The sequence below is a fragment of the Bemisia tabaci genome, chromosome 1 (assembly GCF_918797505.1).
Source record: "Bemisia tabaci chromosome 1, PGI_BMITA_v3".
Taxonomy (NCBI): Eukaryota; Metazoa; Arthropoda; class Insecta; order Hemiptera; family Aleyrodidae; genus Bemisia; species Bemisia tabaci.
In genome coordinates this window covers 44,397,231-44,413,115 of record NC_092793.1, presented here as the reverse complement: position 1 = coordinate 44,413,115, position 15,885 = coordinate 44,397,231, and the positions used below count along the sequence as shown (strand labels likewise).

At 40.0% G+C, this 15,885-nt stretch overlaps 1 protein-coding gene across 1 annotated transcript in view; it reads left to right on the top strand.

The window, feature by feature from the left end:
• Positions 1-5,744: 5,744 nt before the first annotated feature.
• psidin (phagocyte signaling impaired) overlaps positions 5,745-15,885 on the top strand; it is an 87,312-nt gene continuing 77,171 nt past the window's right edge. Inside the window, exons 1-2 of the mRNA XM_072301299.1 lie at positions 5,745-6,058; positions 11,717-11,802. Coding sequence (XP_072157400.1) covers positions 5,998-6,058; positions 11,717-11,802 — 147 coding nt within the window. The 5' untranslated portion in view covers positions 5,745-5,997. The remainder of the gene's footprint in view (positions 6,059-11,716; positions 11,803-15,885) is intronic.

The window sequence follows — 15,885 nt, the reverse complement described above, 5'->3', positions numbered from 1 at the left end:
AAGGTAAGACTATCCTGAAATTTTGCGAAAGAACAAATTTATTGCGCACAAATGGCGAAAAACCGTGGAAAATCGCGATTTTACGAGTTTTTAGAGCTTTCCACGGCTCCAGCTCTCTCCCTAGTGGACGTATGAGAAAAACGTTCAGATCATTTTTATAGGAAATTTTATCAGCTTTATTTTTGGAAATAACCATTTTCTCGATATATCGCACGGGAAAAGAGATATCTCGGGAAAACCGCGGAAAAACGTGATTTTTCGCGGTTTTCCGATTTTCCGGAGTTAGCACAAGAAAAATTTGTTGGGAAACCAGAAATTCGGATTCAGCGTAAAAAATTACATAGGAATCGATCATAACCTGATTTCACCTAAATTTTGCAAGGTAAACCCCTATTCTATCCTCTATTGCCTGGGCTATTACAGAAAATCCTGCCGCAGATCATCAGTAAGCGGGAGCGTGACACCGATGCGTGTATGCTCTCAGCTCTGGTGGAGAAAGAGAGAACTTCAATTGCACTTATGTATTAGCAATTATGAAGCGATTTCTTGTTTGTCGCTGTAGCCCTGTGGCAAAGAGCTCGCCTCCGGAGTGGAAAGTCCGCGGATCGCGTCCCTCTGTGCCAAAATTTTGACATCATTATATTACACATTATGTCATAAATGCCGCGAGTGGCCGTAAAGAAATACTTTTTTCCATAAAATAAGAGTGAGGCGTGCATTTTTGCGCACGTAATTGAAAAGGGCTCCTCTTGCAGAGAAACCTCTGGACCTAGGTGTAGGGCCCTAATAATCTTACGTAGACCGTCCAATAATTTTTTTTAGAGGAAAAAGCAGACTCCGAAGACAGAAATAAATGTAACATCAGTGGGCAGTATAAACAAATAAATGTAAGTATGCCTTTACCAAAGAGGCCGTCCGCAAATTACGTACCTAATGCACTTACAGGAGCCGGGAGGAGGTCCAGAGGTGCCTTACCTATGCCTATACGTAAGCCAAACGCAAAAATTTTGTTTCTTCCAAATTCCGTTAATTTAAAGACTTACTAGTCCAAATTTCGTTTTTTAGACGTTTAATGTTTTTTGGTTAAAATGTAATTTTTCTGAACTTTTCGAATTTAAAAACTGTTATTTTTTCAATACAACTGTTATTTTTCATGATCTCCTACCAGCGATTAGTAATGTTTAAAACAATACCGATTTGTTTCAACGCCATTTTTTTTATTAAATTATGCATTTAAACGATAGAAGAGGGGGGGGGGGGGTCATAAAAATCGGAAAAATTGCCTTTCGTAATTTATGGACGGCCCCAAAGAGTAATTTTGAAATTTCCTATTAGTATTTTTTGTATTCCTTACGCCTACGTCGTTTTACTTCGAATTCCGTACCCTATAAATAAAAGAAGAGCAATTGTGCAGATTTTTTCTTTTACATAAAGGGACGTTTCACTTTAAAAGATTCCGTCTTGGTCCGCAGGAGTTTTTGTCAGTCCTTCCTTCAGAGCTCAGGGGCTGAATCTCTGCCTGAGGCGAGGACTGACAGAAAATCCTTCTCCGGGTGCGGAGTGCCTAGGGTCTGCAGAAAGGGAACATCGATGCTCCCGACTGCGCACCAGACAGTTTGCGATGGAAATTCGGCAGGATTTTTTGTAAGTCCTGCCTTCGGAATTCAGGAGTGAATCTCTGCTGAACACTCGACTCGTTTCAAACTCAGGTTTCGATTGAAGTTAGGTTAAGAGGCTCGCATAAACATAGCTAATGATTAAGGTTAATCTTCAGCTGTAGTTCCGAAAAAATCCACCACGTCGCGCTGCTAAAATCCGACTCCGAAATCAGTGATTATTTAAATATCACAATAGGTATCTTAAATTCTAAGACTCATAAGTTCTAGCAGCATACGTCTGGAATCCTTAGAAACAAACGCGAGCTTTGAATGTCTAATAATAAAAGCTGTAAATTGATCCCAGTTTCTCTTACGGGATATCTGTAAGTGCGAGAGAGACAGCTCACGGTGGGAGAGAGATATCTGCTAACTGCTGAGAGCGATCAAGCGCGATTGGTTGCATCAAGGTCATCATGCTTAACCCTACTTTTTTCTGGGATCAAATTGCAGAGCTTCAGAAATGACTTTTCACGTTGTTTTTAGGGTCAATAGGAAGAAGAATGTTATGGCTAGAACTTATAACTCTTCAATTTAAACAGAAATTCCTTCAACTTTTTTAAAAGCTCAAGGACTCACGAGGAGCTGTACGGACTCTAAAACACAGCGGTGGCGCCCCCTGCGCGGAGAAATTTCTTACTTCACGCAGCTGTAGATAAACCTTAAACATCCACTGTCATTTTTCCAACTGTTGCTCAGAGAGTCAGTAAAGGCTTTTCTAGTGAAGATGAAGCCTCCGCTTGTATATTGTGGAAAAATTGTGGAGCATACACGGACACGGGATAAGTAAAAGAGTAATAATGTGGAAGTCATCGGCCTAGGGTAGACCGTTTTTGAACTTTTTTCGAAATTCCAAGACGGCTAGTGCTAAAAAGTTGTGTTTTGGCATAAAAATAACGCTCAATTTTTTTCAGAATTTTTGGATGATGTCCTGAGCCCGTCCCGACGCCATCTTTGTTGCCAAATTTTCGATTTTTTCGAGAAATTTTAAAGACTCTGTTTAAGGCCCGGGAAACGCGTAGAATTAATCAAATTTCAATTTAAAATACTTTAAATGTCATTTCAAGCGATACAGGTCAGGGTAGGACACCCCCAACGCGCAGAGAATGCCTTAGGGGACGCAATCATGGACCCCGAAATCCCTTAAAAATGCGCTTAAATACTACCTATATTTTATGTTAATTTTCATTGATTCTATTTTGCTCATACTTTGTGTTATGACTAACAAAACTTATCAGTAGACTATGTCCTACTATTTTACGGCTTACGATGTGGAATTAGGGTGCAAAGGAGTGCTACAGGGATGCCATATCCCTCAGTAATGAAAAAATAACCACCGGGCTAGAATAGGCCTCTGATCCGTGGATATCACTGGAGTAATGTTCCTGTCACCTGAACTGAGTACTTCTTACAAATGCTCAGACTGATGGTAAGATATAATACAATTCAACACATTAGTAGTTCAATCTGGCAGCAGTGGGTGGCGGTTTCCATGCGTTTCGTGGATCCTGGAGGAACGAAGTTAACTACCCTCAGAGGGTGTTCCGTTTTAAGGCGACCATCTCAAAACCTTGCTCCCCGGGCTTTTTCTCATTCCTTTTTGTCCCCAAAAGATAATTCTGTTGTCTCAGCATATTATCTGAAGTCTATATATTCCCCCAAAGCTGTATTAAAATTTCGGAAGAAATCACATTGGTTTAAATGGGAAGAAAATGGGTCGATCCGCGGAACTGCGTTTTCCGGCTATAAAATGCGTCCAAATTATTCCAAACCTAGGCATGTCCTCGGTTTTGACACCCTGTAGCCTATTTTAAACGAGAAAATTTCATTTTTGACTCAGGGGTCGGGGTAGGGTGGATTAAGGCACAGTTAGTTTTGAGGCGCTGCGCCCAGCAAACTTATCGTATTTGACAGTATTTCATCAACCTCAAAGGAGGTCCTCCGAGGTAGTGGAGACTAATATATCTCACAACGTGTAAGAAAATAATAGATGTTTTTAGCCCTTAAGAACTATTTTTGACAATTTACACTGTTGCCAAATTTACTCGAGTCCGGGAGAAAATTAGTGTATTTTTTGTTCTGTATTTGAGTGCTTATGGCAACAGTGTAAATTGTCAAAAACAGTTTTTAAGGACTTAAGGTGATTCGTCAAGCTCAAAAGAAGTGGTCGAACTGGCATGCGATATATCGCATCTTTTAGGTCAAGAATCTCCGCAGATTTTGAATTTTCAGCAAAAAAGAGGACGATAGCCCCTGCGCATGAGCCTAAAGAATCATTTTAAACCCAAAAATCTGCAAAATTCAGAGAAATGAAAGCAGGATAGTGTTTGGAAGAAAACCTCGCATTCGATTCAGCTATCGATTTCTGTATCGAATGCGAGGTTTTTTTCCAAACACTATCCTGCTTTCATTTCTCTGAATTTTGCAGATTTTTGGGTTTACAATGATTCTTTAGGCTCATGCGCAGGGCTATCGTCCTTTTTTTTGCTGAAAATTCAAAATCTGCCGAAATTTTTTACCTAAAAGATGCGATATATCGCATGCCAGTTCGACCACGTCACTTGAGCTTGACGAATCACCTTAAAAAAACTATTGTATATTATTTGCTTACACAATGTGAGATACATTAGCCTCCTCAATCTCGGCACACCTGTTTTGGGGTTGATGAAAAACTGTCAAATACAATAATTTTTCTGCGCTCAGCGCCTTAAAAAACCGGCACCGTGACCCACCCTCCGATCCGCGAAGCGCATGGAAACCGCCACCCACTGCTGCCAGATGAACTACTTATGTGTTGAATTGTATTATATCTTACCATCAGTCTGAGCATACTGTACTAAGAAGTACTCAGTTCAGGTGACAGGAACATTACTCCAGTGATATCCACGGATCAGAGGCCTATTCTAGCCCGGTGGTTATTTTTTCATTACTGAGGGATATGGCATCCCTGTAGCACTCCTTTGCACCCTAATTCCACATCGTAAGCCGTAAAATAGTAGGACATAGTCTACTGATAAGTTTTGTTAGTCATAACACAAAGTATGAGCAAAATAGAATCAATGAAAATTAACATAAAATATAGGTAGTATTTAAGCGCATTTTTAAGGGATTTCGGGGTCCATGATTGCGTCCCCTAAGGCATTCTCTGCGCGTTGGGGGTGTCCTACCCTGACCTGTATCGCTTGAAATGACATTTAAAGTATTTTAAATTGAAATTTGATTAATTCTACGCGTTTCCCGGGCCTTAAACAGAGTCTTTAAAATTTCTCGAAAAAATCGAAAATTTGGCAACAAAGATGGCGTCGGACGGGCTCAGGACATCATCCAAAAATTCTGAAAAAAATTGAGCGTTATTTTTATGCCAAAACACAACTTTTTAGCACTAGCCGTCTTGGAATTTCGAAAAAAGTTCAAAAACGGTCCACCCTATCATCGGCCCGATGCCTGAATTTTGCGCGTGACGCGCAAAATTCAGCAACCATCGGACCAATTTTGAATTTTTCTGAACCACTCGAGTAGATTTGATACACATCTGGATGAAAATAACTCGAATTTGCTAAATTTCAGCCGTTGGGCGATGACTGTTGACTTCCACATTCAGGTGCTAAATTCCACGTCTGATTGCTGCATCAGCCTCTGAATCTATCCCCAAAAGTTTCAATAAATTTCATGAAATTTCACTCGGATAAATTTCATGAAATTTTCCATCTCTGCCGCTCCGTAGTGTTTGTGGCGTTTGTTCACCGCACCCTCTGACAGGTTCGCTGCAGTCGTGCAGTAACGGTTTTTAACACAGCTTTAAATTGGGAGTTGGAGGTCCTTAATTATTCTCTTGGTCTATGCTCGGGCATCTTGAATTTTTTGATGACGTAGGTCGGTACGGACGAGTTTTATCATTGATTTTCTTGGAAATGGAGTGGTTTATGGATAAAAAGTCATTCTGTCAAAAGTGTTTGAAATTACATCATGAGTTGCTTTTAGCAAAAAAATCGGACGTTATGGCCCGTTTTTCATATTTCCATATATATCCATAATTCCGGACTTTGCTGGTCAGGTTGTACCTGTTGTACCAACCTACGTCACAGGGTAAACAATCCTCAAGATGCAAACGCGATCTATTTTTTTTTCAATGATGTTGTAAGTAAAAGTAAACCAATGAATTGTGTAAACATTTATAGCAGTAGTATATTCATGTTTTCAGATCTTCTCTATCGCCTTCAGTTATTATGTGTGCATAGTGCACAAGTACTTTCTGCGAATATTTCTGGGTCCAGCATTTTGTGCTGTACAACATTTCACCGTGAAGAAAAGGACTTTCAGGTGAACTTTATAACTGGGGAAAATGGCCAACAAACTTCATGAAGGCAACTCAGTCGCAGAAAGAAGATTACGACCTATCTATGGTTTGTTCTAACATTCAGTTTCCTTTATTCTCCTCTAACGATTTGATACCAATCCAGTGTTTATGTGTGTCCTAGTAAATAAATTTAATTTTACCTCTGTTATCTCATTACTAGCCTCCACACTTTAATGTCTTGCTTAAAGAATTGCCCACCGAGGAAGTTTAAAAATTTGGTTCTATAGCAAAATTATCGGTCACAGCTTGTTTGAAGGTTTGCTCCCTTGTGCACTCAATTAACAAGTATTCAAGTAAACTCTAGGTAGCAAGAAGGTATTTCTCTGCTTGGTTAACCTTCAAAATTCAAAGCTGTAGAATTAAAGACACGATATATACAATTTATATCATTTGTCCAGAGCAGGAAGGATCATATTTGTAAATTGTTTGTTCTCCTCTATTATTAATTAAGGGTAAATCCAGTTGTGCTCTTCTATAAGTTCTATATAAGTCTATCAATGTTGAAATTCCACCTGTAAATTTAATATCTCCATCAGTAGGTTAGTTTCAAGGGACTATTCTACTTAGTGCTCATGGTGCATTGTGGACGTAAACTGTTGAAACCTGTTAAGAAATGGAACTATCTGACGCTAGATGATTGACACTATAAGTATCTGTTTAAACTATCTGATGACCTGGGTGTTTACGTATGAATATGCAACATTTCTGCTGAAAGCTAAATGATCTTGGGAGGTCAATCGTACCATTAAATGGCGTCTTGTGAACAGAAGAACCAAATGGCATTTGATAAGTTTACCTAGATTGAGCACCTCACGTTTTAGCTTCACCAGTCAAAATTCAAAGCTTCTTTTGAGTGTCTAAGTCTTACGAAGTTTCCCCTCCTTGTTAGTCCAGCGATTTCAGTTGAATCAGTAAGACCAAAAACACAGCAACTCGGTAACGTGGAAACAGGGCCGGATTTACCTATAGGGCACTGGGGCACTTGCCCATAGCGGCAAATTTTGAGGGGCGGCAAATTTTGGCACTGGATTAATTGAAAGTTAAAGCGAGAAAAAAGGAAAAAATGGAGACAGAGACGGAGTAAAGTGAAAAGATGAGCGGCAAAATGTATGAAGGAAGGGAGTTGACGCTTGACGGGAGCGGCAAAGCTGCCGCCCCTTAGGTCCGGCCTTGAGCGCTAGGATGATCGTTCATTGGAGTGATACTAAACAACACGGCAATTTTAAACATCGAGGCAGACTTGATAATCAATTTAAACGTTGATACTCTGGTTGACAGCTTTGCTAAACTGAAAAACCAGAGAAAAACTTTTTAACCTGATCTTCCGAAAATACATTGCACTTAATACATTGAGCTACACTAGTTTCAACTTTGTCTCCACATTTTATTTTTGTCTCATCCATTCATTCCATTTTATATATTCGCGGCGCATTTTGAAGCAGCTACACGCACGCGCCCAGGCGGCGCACGAGGGGGGAGGGGGGTCAAGATGAGATGGCGTGGGAAGTTGGGAGTGCGGAGAGGGGGAGGGGGAGGAGGTAGTCAAGGAGAAATACGAAAAAAAGGAGGTTAACCCGGAACAAATTGCTTAACAAACTTTTCCTATGTAAACGTCATCAGTAGGTCCTCCTGAACAACATACCAAAAGTTTACCACGGTCCGACCCCGGAACACTCCCCCAAATGCCTAAATTTCAAAATGGCGGCCACAACAAGGCCTCTGGGATTTCGGTTTTTTAAAAAGCGCATATAGTTTCATGTGAGGTATCAATCACTATGTAATTTTGGTCGTAGAATTCAGATATGAGGTCAAAAAAGTCCCCCGGTCAAAGGGGGTGCCCCAAATCCAAGATGGCGGCCAATTTTGAAAGGCAGGAGGGTGAATTTTTAAAATGCGCATACAGTTTCATGTAAGGTATCATTCCCTATGTAATTTTGGTCGTAGATTTCATTTATGGAGTCATAAATACCCCCCGGTTCAAGGGGGCAGCTCCAAATTTCAAGATGGCGGCTACATTTGAAAGGCAGGAGGGTGGATTTTTGAAATGTTTACGTGACATGGCAAGTGAGGTATCATTTTTTATGTAATTTTGATCGTAGATTTCATTTATGAAGTTCTAAGAGCCCCCCCGTCAAAGAGGTGCCCCAAATCCACGATGGCGGCCAAATTTGAAAGCAGGAAGGTGATCCAAAAAAACAACAATCACGCTAGAAGGCAGGTTGGCTATCAAATTCCACGTATTTTTAGTCAAGGAGTCTGAATGACATTTGAAACACTAATTTTACACAAAAATGAGGCGTGACATGCATGATGGTGACCATCATAGTCGAGAAATCATAAATGGTAGGTAAGGTGTCTCGCTGATTAGTGCACAATAACTCAGAATTCAAGTTCAGATGCCTTAGACACAGAGGATGAAAAATCTGAAATACCTGCAGTAAGTACTGGGATAATGAAGTAAGAGTTCAGTACGTTTTAGATGGTGGGTCTTCACTCCACCGAGGGCCATGAAAACAAGGGCAAACCTATATTATTTGAATTCATAAATTCAAATCATCGTACTGTTCTACGCTAAATTCTTTTTTCTAAGTAATCTGAAGCCACGGCAGTATTTGACGGGTGCCAAGGAAATGGACCATTTATGAAAGACTCCACTTGCCTTAAAAGAAGCCAAAAATTCAGATACGCGCCTTCAATCAATTTCTCACCAAATCTATCTTTTGTTGGTAAAAAAGAGGTAAATTTTGACAAATTCAGTCACTAAAAGTAAACTTATCCAAATCATCAGCACACGCCTCGAACCCACTGGTTGTAAGGTCGTGCATGTGAAATAAGATGCAGCTCTTGATGTCGTCAAAGAGGGTGGTGCACCTTGTGCATAAGAAAACTGACACAATTATTGTGAACGGAAACGATTCGAACCTATTCGTTTTTTTTTTTTTTTAAAAAAAAAAATAGATCCAAGGATATCAATTTTTCTTTGCACTTAAGATGTGATATTAATTGCGGAAAGTCCAAGAGGATTGCTCACAACATTGCTTGAATCCGTCACAGAATCGATCTAAGTTTATGTAAGCAGCTTCTGTTCCATACGTTTTGGATTTTGCTGCGGTTTAACCTCTCACATGCACAGAATCGGAAAAGCATAACTATATTCGGTACGCTTATATCGGATCTTTACCTATGCAAAAATGCTGAAAGGTTCTTGAAACCTAAGCAAAGCTTTAAACGAACAGAGAAAGCTGGATAGAACGAGCCGATCTGAATGCTCGTCGATGGAAATGCTTTGATAAAAATGTCGACGAAATTTATCCTATTACAAGCAACTTGCCTCCAATCCGAAATCGCTGCGTGAGATTATTCGGTATAACAATGGTAAAAAAAAAAAAAAAAAAAAAAAAAAAAAAAAAGAAGGTGTGGTACACCATGCGGTATGAAAGTGAAAATTTCAGAAAATTAACTTATGCTGCACAGACTTACGTATAAATCAAGACGACTTCAAAAACTCGACCACACCCCAGGAAGGAGATCTTGACAATCCTGACGCAGACTTTGAATCAACATGTGCTGATTCAGATTTTTGCCCATATTGACTAGAGTTTGTAGGTCACGTTTAATATCCTTATCTTCATTGAGAATGTATGTGCTTCAAAATTAACAAAAAGAACTTATAAGTGCTCCTGTTCCCATCTTTTCATACCCTGGACAGCCATGATGGTCACCATCATGCATGTCACGCCTCATTTTTGTGTAAAATTAGTGTTTCAAATGTCATTCAGACTCCTTGACTAAAAATACGTGGAATTTGATAGCCAACCTGCCTTCTAGCGTGATTGTTGTTTTTTTGGATCACCTTCCTGCTTTCAAATTTGGCCGCCATCGTGGATTTGGGGCACCCTCTTTGACAGGGGGGCTCTTAGAACTTCATAAATGAAATCTACGATCAAAATTACAAAAAAAATGATACCTCACTTGCCATGTCACGTAAACATTTCAAAAATCCACCCTCCTGCCTTTCAAATGTAGCCGCCATCTTGAAATTTGGAGCTGCCCCCTTGAACCGGGGGTATTTATGACTCCATAAATGAAATCTACGACCAAAATTACATAGGGAATGATACCTCACATGAAACTGTATGCGCATTTTAAAAATTCACCCTCCTGCCTTTCAAAATTGGCCGCCATCTTGGATTTGGGGCACCCCCTTTGACCGGGGGACTTTTTTGACCTCATATCTGAATTCTACGACCAAAATTACATAGTGATTGATACCTCACATGACACTATATGCGCTTTTTAAAAAACCGAAATCCCAGAGGCCTTATTGTGGCCGCCATTTTGAAATTTAGGCATTTTGGGGGGTGTTCCGGGGTCGGACCGTGGTAAACTTTTAGTATGTTGTTCAGGAGGACCTACTGATGACGTTTACATAGGAAAAGTTTGTTGAGCAATTTGTTCCGGGTCAAATCGTATTTCTCCCTGACTAAGGGGATACTGTTGACAATATAGTGGCGAAATATTGCAGACCCAGGGGCGGCAAAATGTAGCTTGCCCAGGGGCGGCAAAAAGCTAAATCCGGCCCTGCGTGGAAATGCTCAATTTTCATTAAAGACCGTCAATTTTTACAAAGATCATTGAAGTTAGCGCATTTGTTCCAACTTGCACCTGTTAAGTATCCTTAAGTACTTGTCTTTCGGCACTATAAATCTTTTTCTTAGACTTACATCTGCACCTTCTGTTCAGTTTTGTGCCTGTCTTGATTATTTTCATTTTTTCGAGTTGGTGTGTTTTCGTTCTCACTGATTCAGTTCAGGTTATTTATCTAGCAAAAGAATAGGTATCACAATGCATGAGTAGACAAAAACAATGGCACACACCCTCAAACCAGGCTTGTTGTGTTAAAAGAAAAGTTATCATAGCTACAACAAAAATAGAATATAGGAATAATTAGTCACAAAGATCATGTGCATTTCCTTCTTTTTTTTTCTTCTTTTCTTTTAAGAAGTAGATGCAGAATCCTTTTGCTTTGAAACATGTGTAACTCCAAGGTTGAAGGTGAATCCAGAGTTAAAAGTTCCATGTATTGACACCACTTTGATACTTGACTAATGCGTTTCACCGAGGGTACCAAAAAGAGTTAGGTCAACAATAGATAGATTCGTGCCTTAAGAGTATCCAATTAAAGTTTGTAGATAAGTAGCTCCACATTACAGCCAAAAAAAGGACCACACTTGGAATATGGAGAAAGCTTTGATTTTTCAAGATTATTTGGTATGATGTCTCTAAAGTACGATCTCTTCAGTAAGATGAGCTTTCAAAATCAAACTTTCTTTGTGCCAATTTTAAGATAGTCGGGCCTGAAAAGCACTGAGTTTGGAAATTTAACCTGTGGTTTTTATACTCATATGGAGAGGTGGGACCGTCACTGAGTCAAAAATGCGGAGACTTTTGTTTTGAACTGAATTGATGAGCAGTCTCATCTCCCCATGTCTGCGAAATGAGGGAAGTGAAGTTTGCAGGGTGTCTGCAAGTCCAGAAGCAGTACTGATTTTTTAAGGGCGGTTCGGAAGTCAGAACAATATCGTCAGCCGTTCATAATTTATTATTAAAAACTTGTTACCTTTTGAAGTAGATATGCACAGCATGAATGAAAATTTCATTATTATAAGTACTTGACTAACTTTGTGTTCTTTCATATTTCCAGAATTCATGGAAAATGGAAACAGTAAAAAAGCTTTACAAGAAGCAGACAAAGTGCTAAAGAAACAACCAAATTTTCAGTGTGCAAAGGTTTGGATCAAAGCTATCTACTTATGGGGTTGTATTCATAGCCGTTCCTTAATGCTTAAGGAAAGAGTGTGAATATGACCCACATTCATGAAACTGTTTACTTAGTTCTTATCTATACTAATAAAGCAGACTTCACGTTGATTGACTCACTCACTGACTGACTGACTCACTCACGTATCAGCGGATCTCGTGAACGGGAGGTCGTGTGACCCTGAAATTCCGCACTGGGATCCCTCTCTACCCCGAGGCGCCGGATAAGGGAGGATTTCGCGATCCGCCCGCCGGTTCGCGGGATATCGCGGTCCGCGTGGGTCGATTTTCCCGTAAGGACAACGGGTGCGAGAGAGAGTGCGAGTGAGATGGAGCAAGTTCCGCGTTTCGCGCTGGAAGACAGCTGATAAATTTTACGTGTGTTCTTCTGGTACGCGCAACGGGTGCGAGGAAGATGGAAGGAGTTCGGCGTCCAACGAGTGCGAGGAAGATGGAACGAGTTCGGCGTAGCGCTGTTGGAAACGCCGCGCCATGATTTTTGCGAGCTCCGACTCGTGCATCCGTTGCCGGGCTACTCTCTTGGGGATGTGAAAATCTGGAAAATCTGTCTGTGCATTGGCATAGACTCTTTATTCTATGGCATTGGTCTCCTCTGCGAAAGTATGAGATATTTGCTCCGCGGATCCTTTTGTTTTCTTCCGTTTTTTTTTTTTTGCAAAAGATTGGTGAAAAATGTGCTTCGCGGAGCCTTCCGTTTTCTGTTTTTTTTTTCTTTCTTTTTTTTTGCGAAAATTTAACTGCTCAAGTCCGAAAGTAAATAAATTGTTGTGATTTAGTCTTCACATCGCCTAGGGTTATTTTTTGTTACTTTTTTTATCTTCTGTTTGGAAATGATTTGGGCAAATTCTCGGAAAATTTTAAGAGAAGCTGTTGTTTGGCTTCAAAAATAAAATAAATAAACCAAAATGGACCATAAAGACGATGTGCAACGTTGCAATCGGAGGAGAAACGGGGTTTTCGCGCGCATTTCATCAATATTTGACTCCGATCGTTAAAGGCGCTTTTGATAGAACTATTACTCCACGGGGGATGTCCACATTGCCGCTTGCTAGATTGAAGGCGTTTTGTACTGTGATGACGGCTCGGTCACACTGCGCCTGCAGACGCGGTGCTGACAGCGGAGCAAAACTAGAACATAGCTTCGACATGCCTTTTTTTTTTTTTTTTCTTTTTTTATTTCAAAACATTAAATCTTATATAAGGAAACCATTCCACATGGTTACATTTCATAGTTCTCGTGAAATTGAATTTGGATTCTTCCAATTCGTCACTTTAAACGAGCAGAAATAAGACGAGTAACTATTGGAACTCCGGAGTGGGTATGTGGTATCATACAAAATTGAAGGAAAATCATACGTTTTCGCCCATCCCAAGTAACATATGTTTACGAGTTTTATGGGCACATTGTGTAGTCTTAATTGAGTCAGAAATTCGCGTGTATACCACGATATTGATGTGAATAACGTGCAATTATAATAATCTTAGAAATTCGCTAGGAACACGACGTATTTGCAGTGATATCGTGGTGATTATCGTGTAATTTCTAATTTGTTTTACAAAATCCCTGGAAAAATCACGTTTTTCTCCGCGATGTAGATGACAAACCCGCCATTTCTGAGAATTAGACGAAACCGCTGGTTAAATCCCGTAATTTTCGCGGCTGAAACTCACCATGCTAACTTCAATTAAACATTGAACTGACAAAAGTAACAAATCCTTATGAAAATAACCAACTTTTGATTGGGTATTTTTGATTATTATAATTATCACATGCGCTTACTGCAGAACAGACCAAAATAGCAGCTTTAATCAGCATACTACTAATCTCTGCATTTTTATCAAACCAGTGCGTCTCGCCAATTTTGAAATAGTAGATAATAATTCAGAAACACGATTAGTAACTGATCACTAATCACAGTGATTGCTGATGGTGGGGTTTTCCTGTGCGTAGCACGGATTTCCTGCTAGTATTCTATAAAGAGAAGGTCTTAAAGGAAGCAAGTTCATTGCACGTCTCTTCTTGATTCCAAAACTCCCTTTTGTAAATGGGGTCGTTGCATGGGTGAGGGATTTGAGTATAAAAAATATGTATTCATAGAACTTTTCGCGATAAAAACGATGGTAACGTTCAAAGAGTCAAAAATCAAGTCCTTAAGCCCAAAAAAACCCGTCAAAGTTCCATCAAATTCAAGTTGAAAATAAACGATTTTCATTGGCTACAGTACAGTTGGTCAAACTAGGCGGGAGTCTCTCCTCGCCGCCATTACCCACATCTTGACCGCATGTTTATCTCAGAGACAAGAGACCCTCCACTGGCCTCTTGGCAACAGGTGGAAGCTTTTACTTTCGGGGATTCAACAGTTCCTTATGGACAATTATAAGGGAGAAACAGTCATCACCCTAATTTCGGCTGTTGACCTACCTACATGGTCGATGATGAGCTTCGGGTGATGTCATGAGCCAAACAACTTTCCCAAACGTCGGCCATCTTCGGCTTGTTTGCAAAACGAAACTGCCAACACGTTGTTGAACATCAACCATGTAGGTAAGTCAACAGTAGAATGCTGAAGTCCCGAAAGTAAAAGCTTCCACCATGGCCAAGATACTAGTGGAGGGTCTCTTGTCTCTGGTTTATCTAGTGGACGTTAGGTTAAGTTCATCTCGAGCTCCGTTTGGCTACGACGATGAGCGGACGCTGCCAGAAAAACCCGAGCAGGGCCCATTGCTGCGCACCGCCCTCCGCTCACCACCGAACGGCTCCTTCGCTCTGTGAAGAAAACGGGAAAGGAACGATTTTTAACTCACTGTTCGACCCAGAAATCGTTGTGAAGAGCCAAATACCCAGTCTGTAATTGATTCATCTTATCTTCAGGTATCCATCAAGATAAAAAAAATGAGTCTAGTCGGAAAACTCGATTTTTTCTGATTTTTTAAAAAACTCATATTAGCACGCAGTTTAGATAGCAAAAACCCGTGGCCATGCGTTGTAACGTCAGAGTCACGCGATTTCGAGGCCCCGATTTTCGGGGAGGAGCCCCATTTCAAATCGTTTCTCAACTTCTGACGCTTTTTCTCCATGTTCCAATCATCAGAAAATTTTTTAAAAAATACCTTAACAATCAGCACACCACCAACTTCTAGAAACTGAATTAAAAAAAATGCATGCAACAACCCCATTGTTGGAAATCATGAAGGGGCACAACGTTGATAATTTAAATCCAGTCTGTGACAGCTTGTTTATTCTGCGCTTGCATGGTTTGTGATTTGCATGAAGAATTGCAATTATTTTGAACGTCATCTTGAAAGTAAGACAAAAAAAATCAACTGAGGACCATGCAATACTGGCAATAAGTCAGATTCATCAGGCAAATAAAGCCAATATAGGGAATAACATTGGCGTTGGTACAATTAGACCGTGTTAAACAGAAAGGAACCAAGCCACATCAGCTATTGCCAAGTTTAAATGGGCAAATTAATTTTTTACATGAAAACGGTTGTGCAGATTTTCGTGCAAATTTCGGTGAAAATTCTCTATGGTATAAAGCAAATTCCTTAAAATTTGAAAAGAAATCCGGACAAACGTTCTCTCGTAAAAAATTTAATTGCCCAGTTCAACTTGGCAATGGCTGATGTGGCTTGGTTCCTTTCTGTTTAACTCGGTCCAATTTAAAAATTCTGTGTGAGGTTGGAAGAAAGAGCTCTTTTGAGTCGAAATTAGCCCCACCAGAAGCAGTTTTTCTAATAGTTGTAATTCATTTTTTAGATCATTGTAGGAAGAACAACAGAAAGAACCAATCTGCATTATATTTAATACAATTTTAGAGTAGCACTTCTCCCATCTAATGTAGATACTTCTCCAACAACTTATGATGTTCGTAAACTGCCGGAAGAACTGAGGATGTACGATTGGGAAAACATGGGAAAATCGTTTGAAAACTCATGTTTCGTGCATCCATGCAAGATATATTTTTGGAGGAATACACATACAAACTTTATGTTCAACCACAATTTTGCCCAGCAATGCAATAGAAT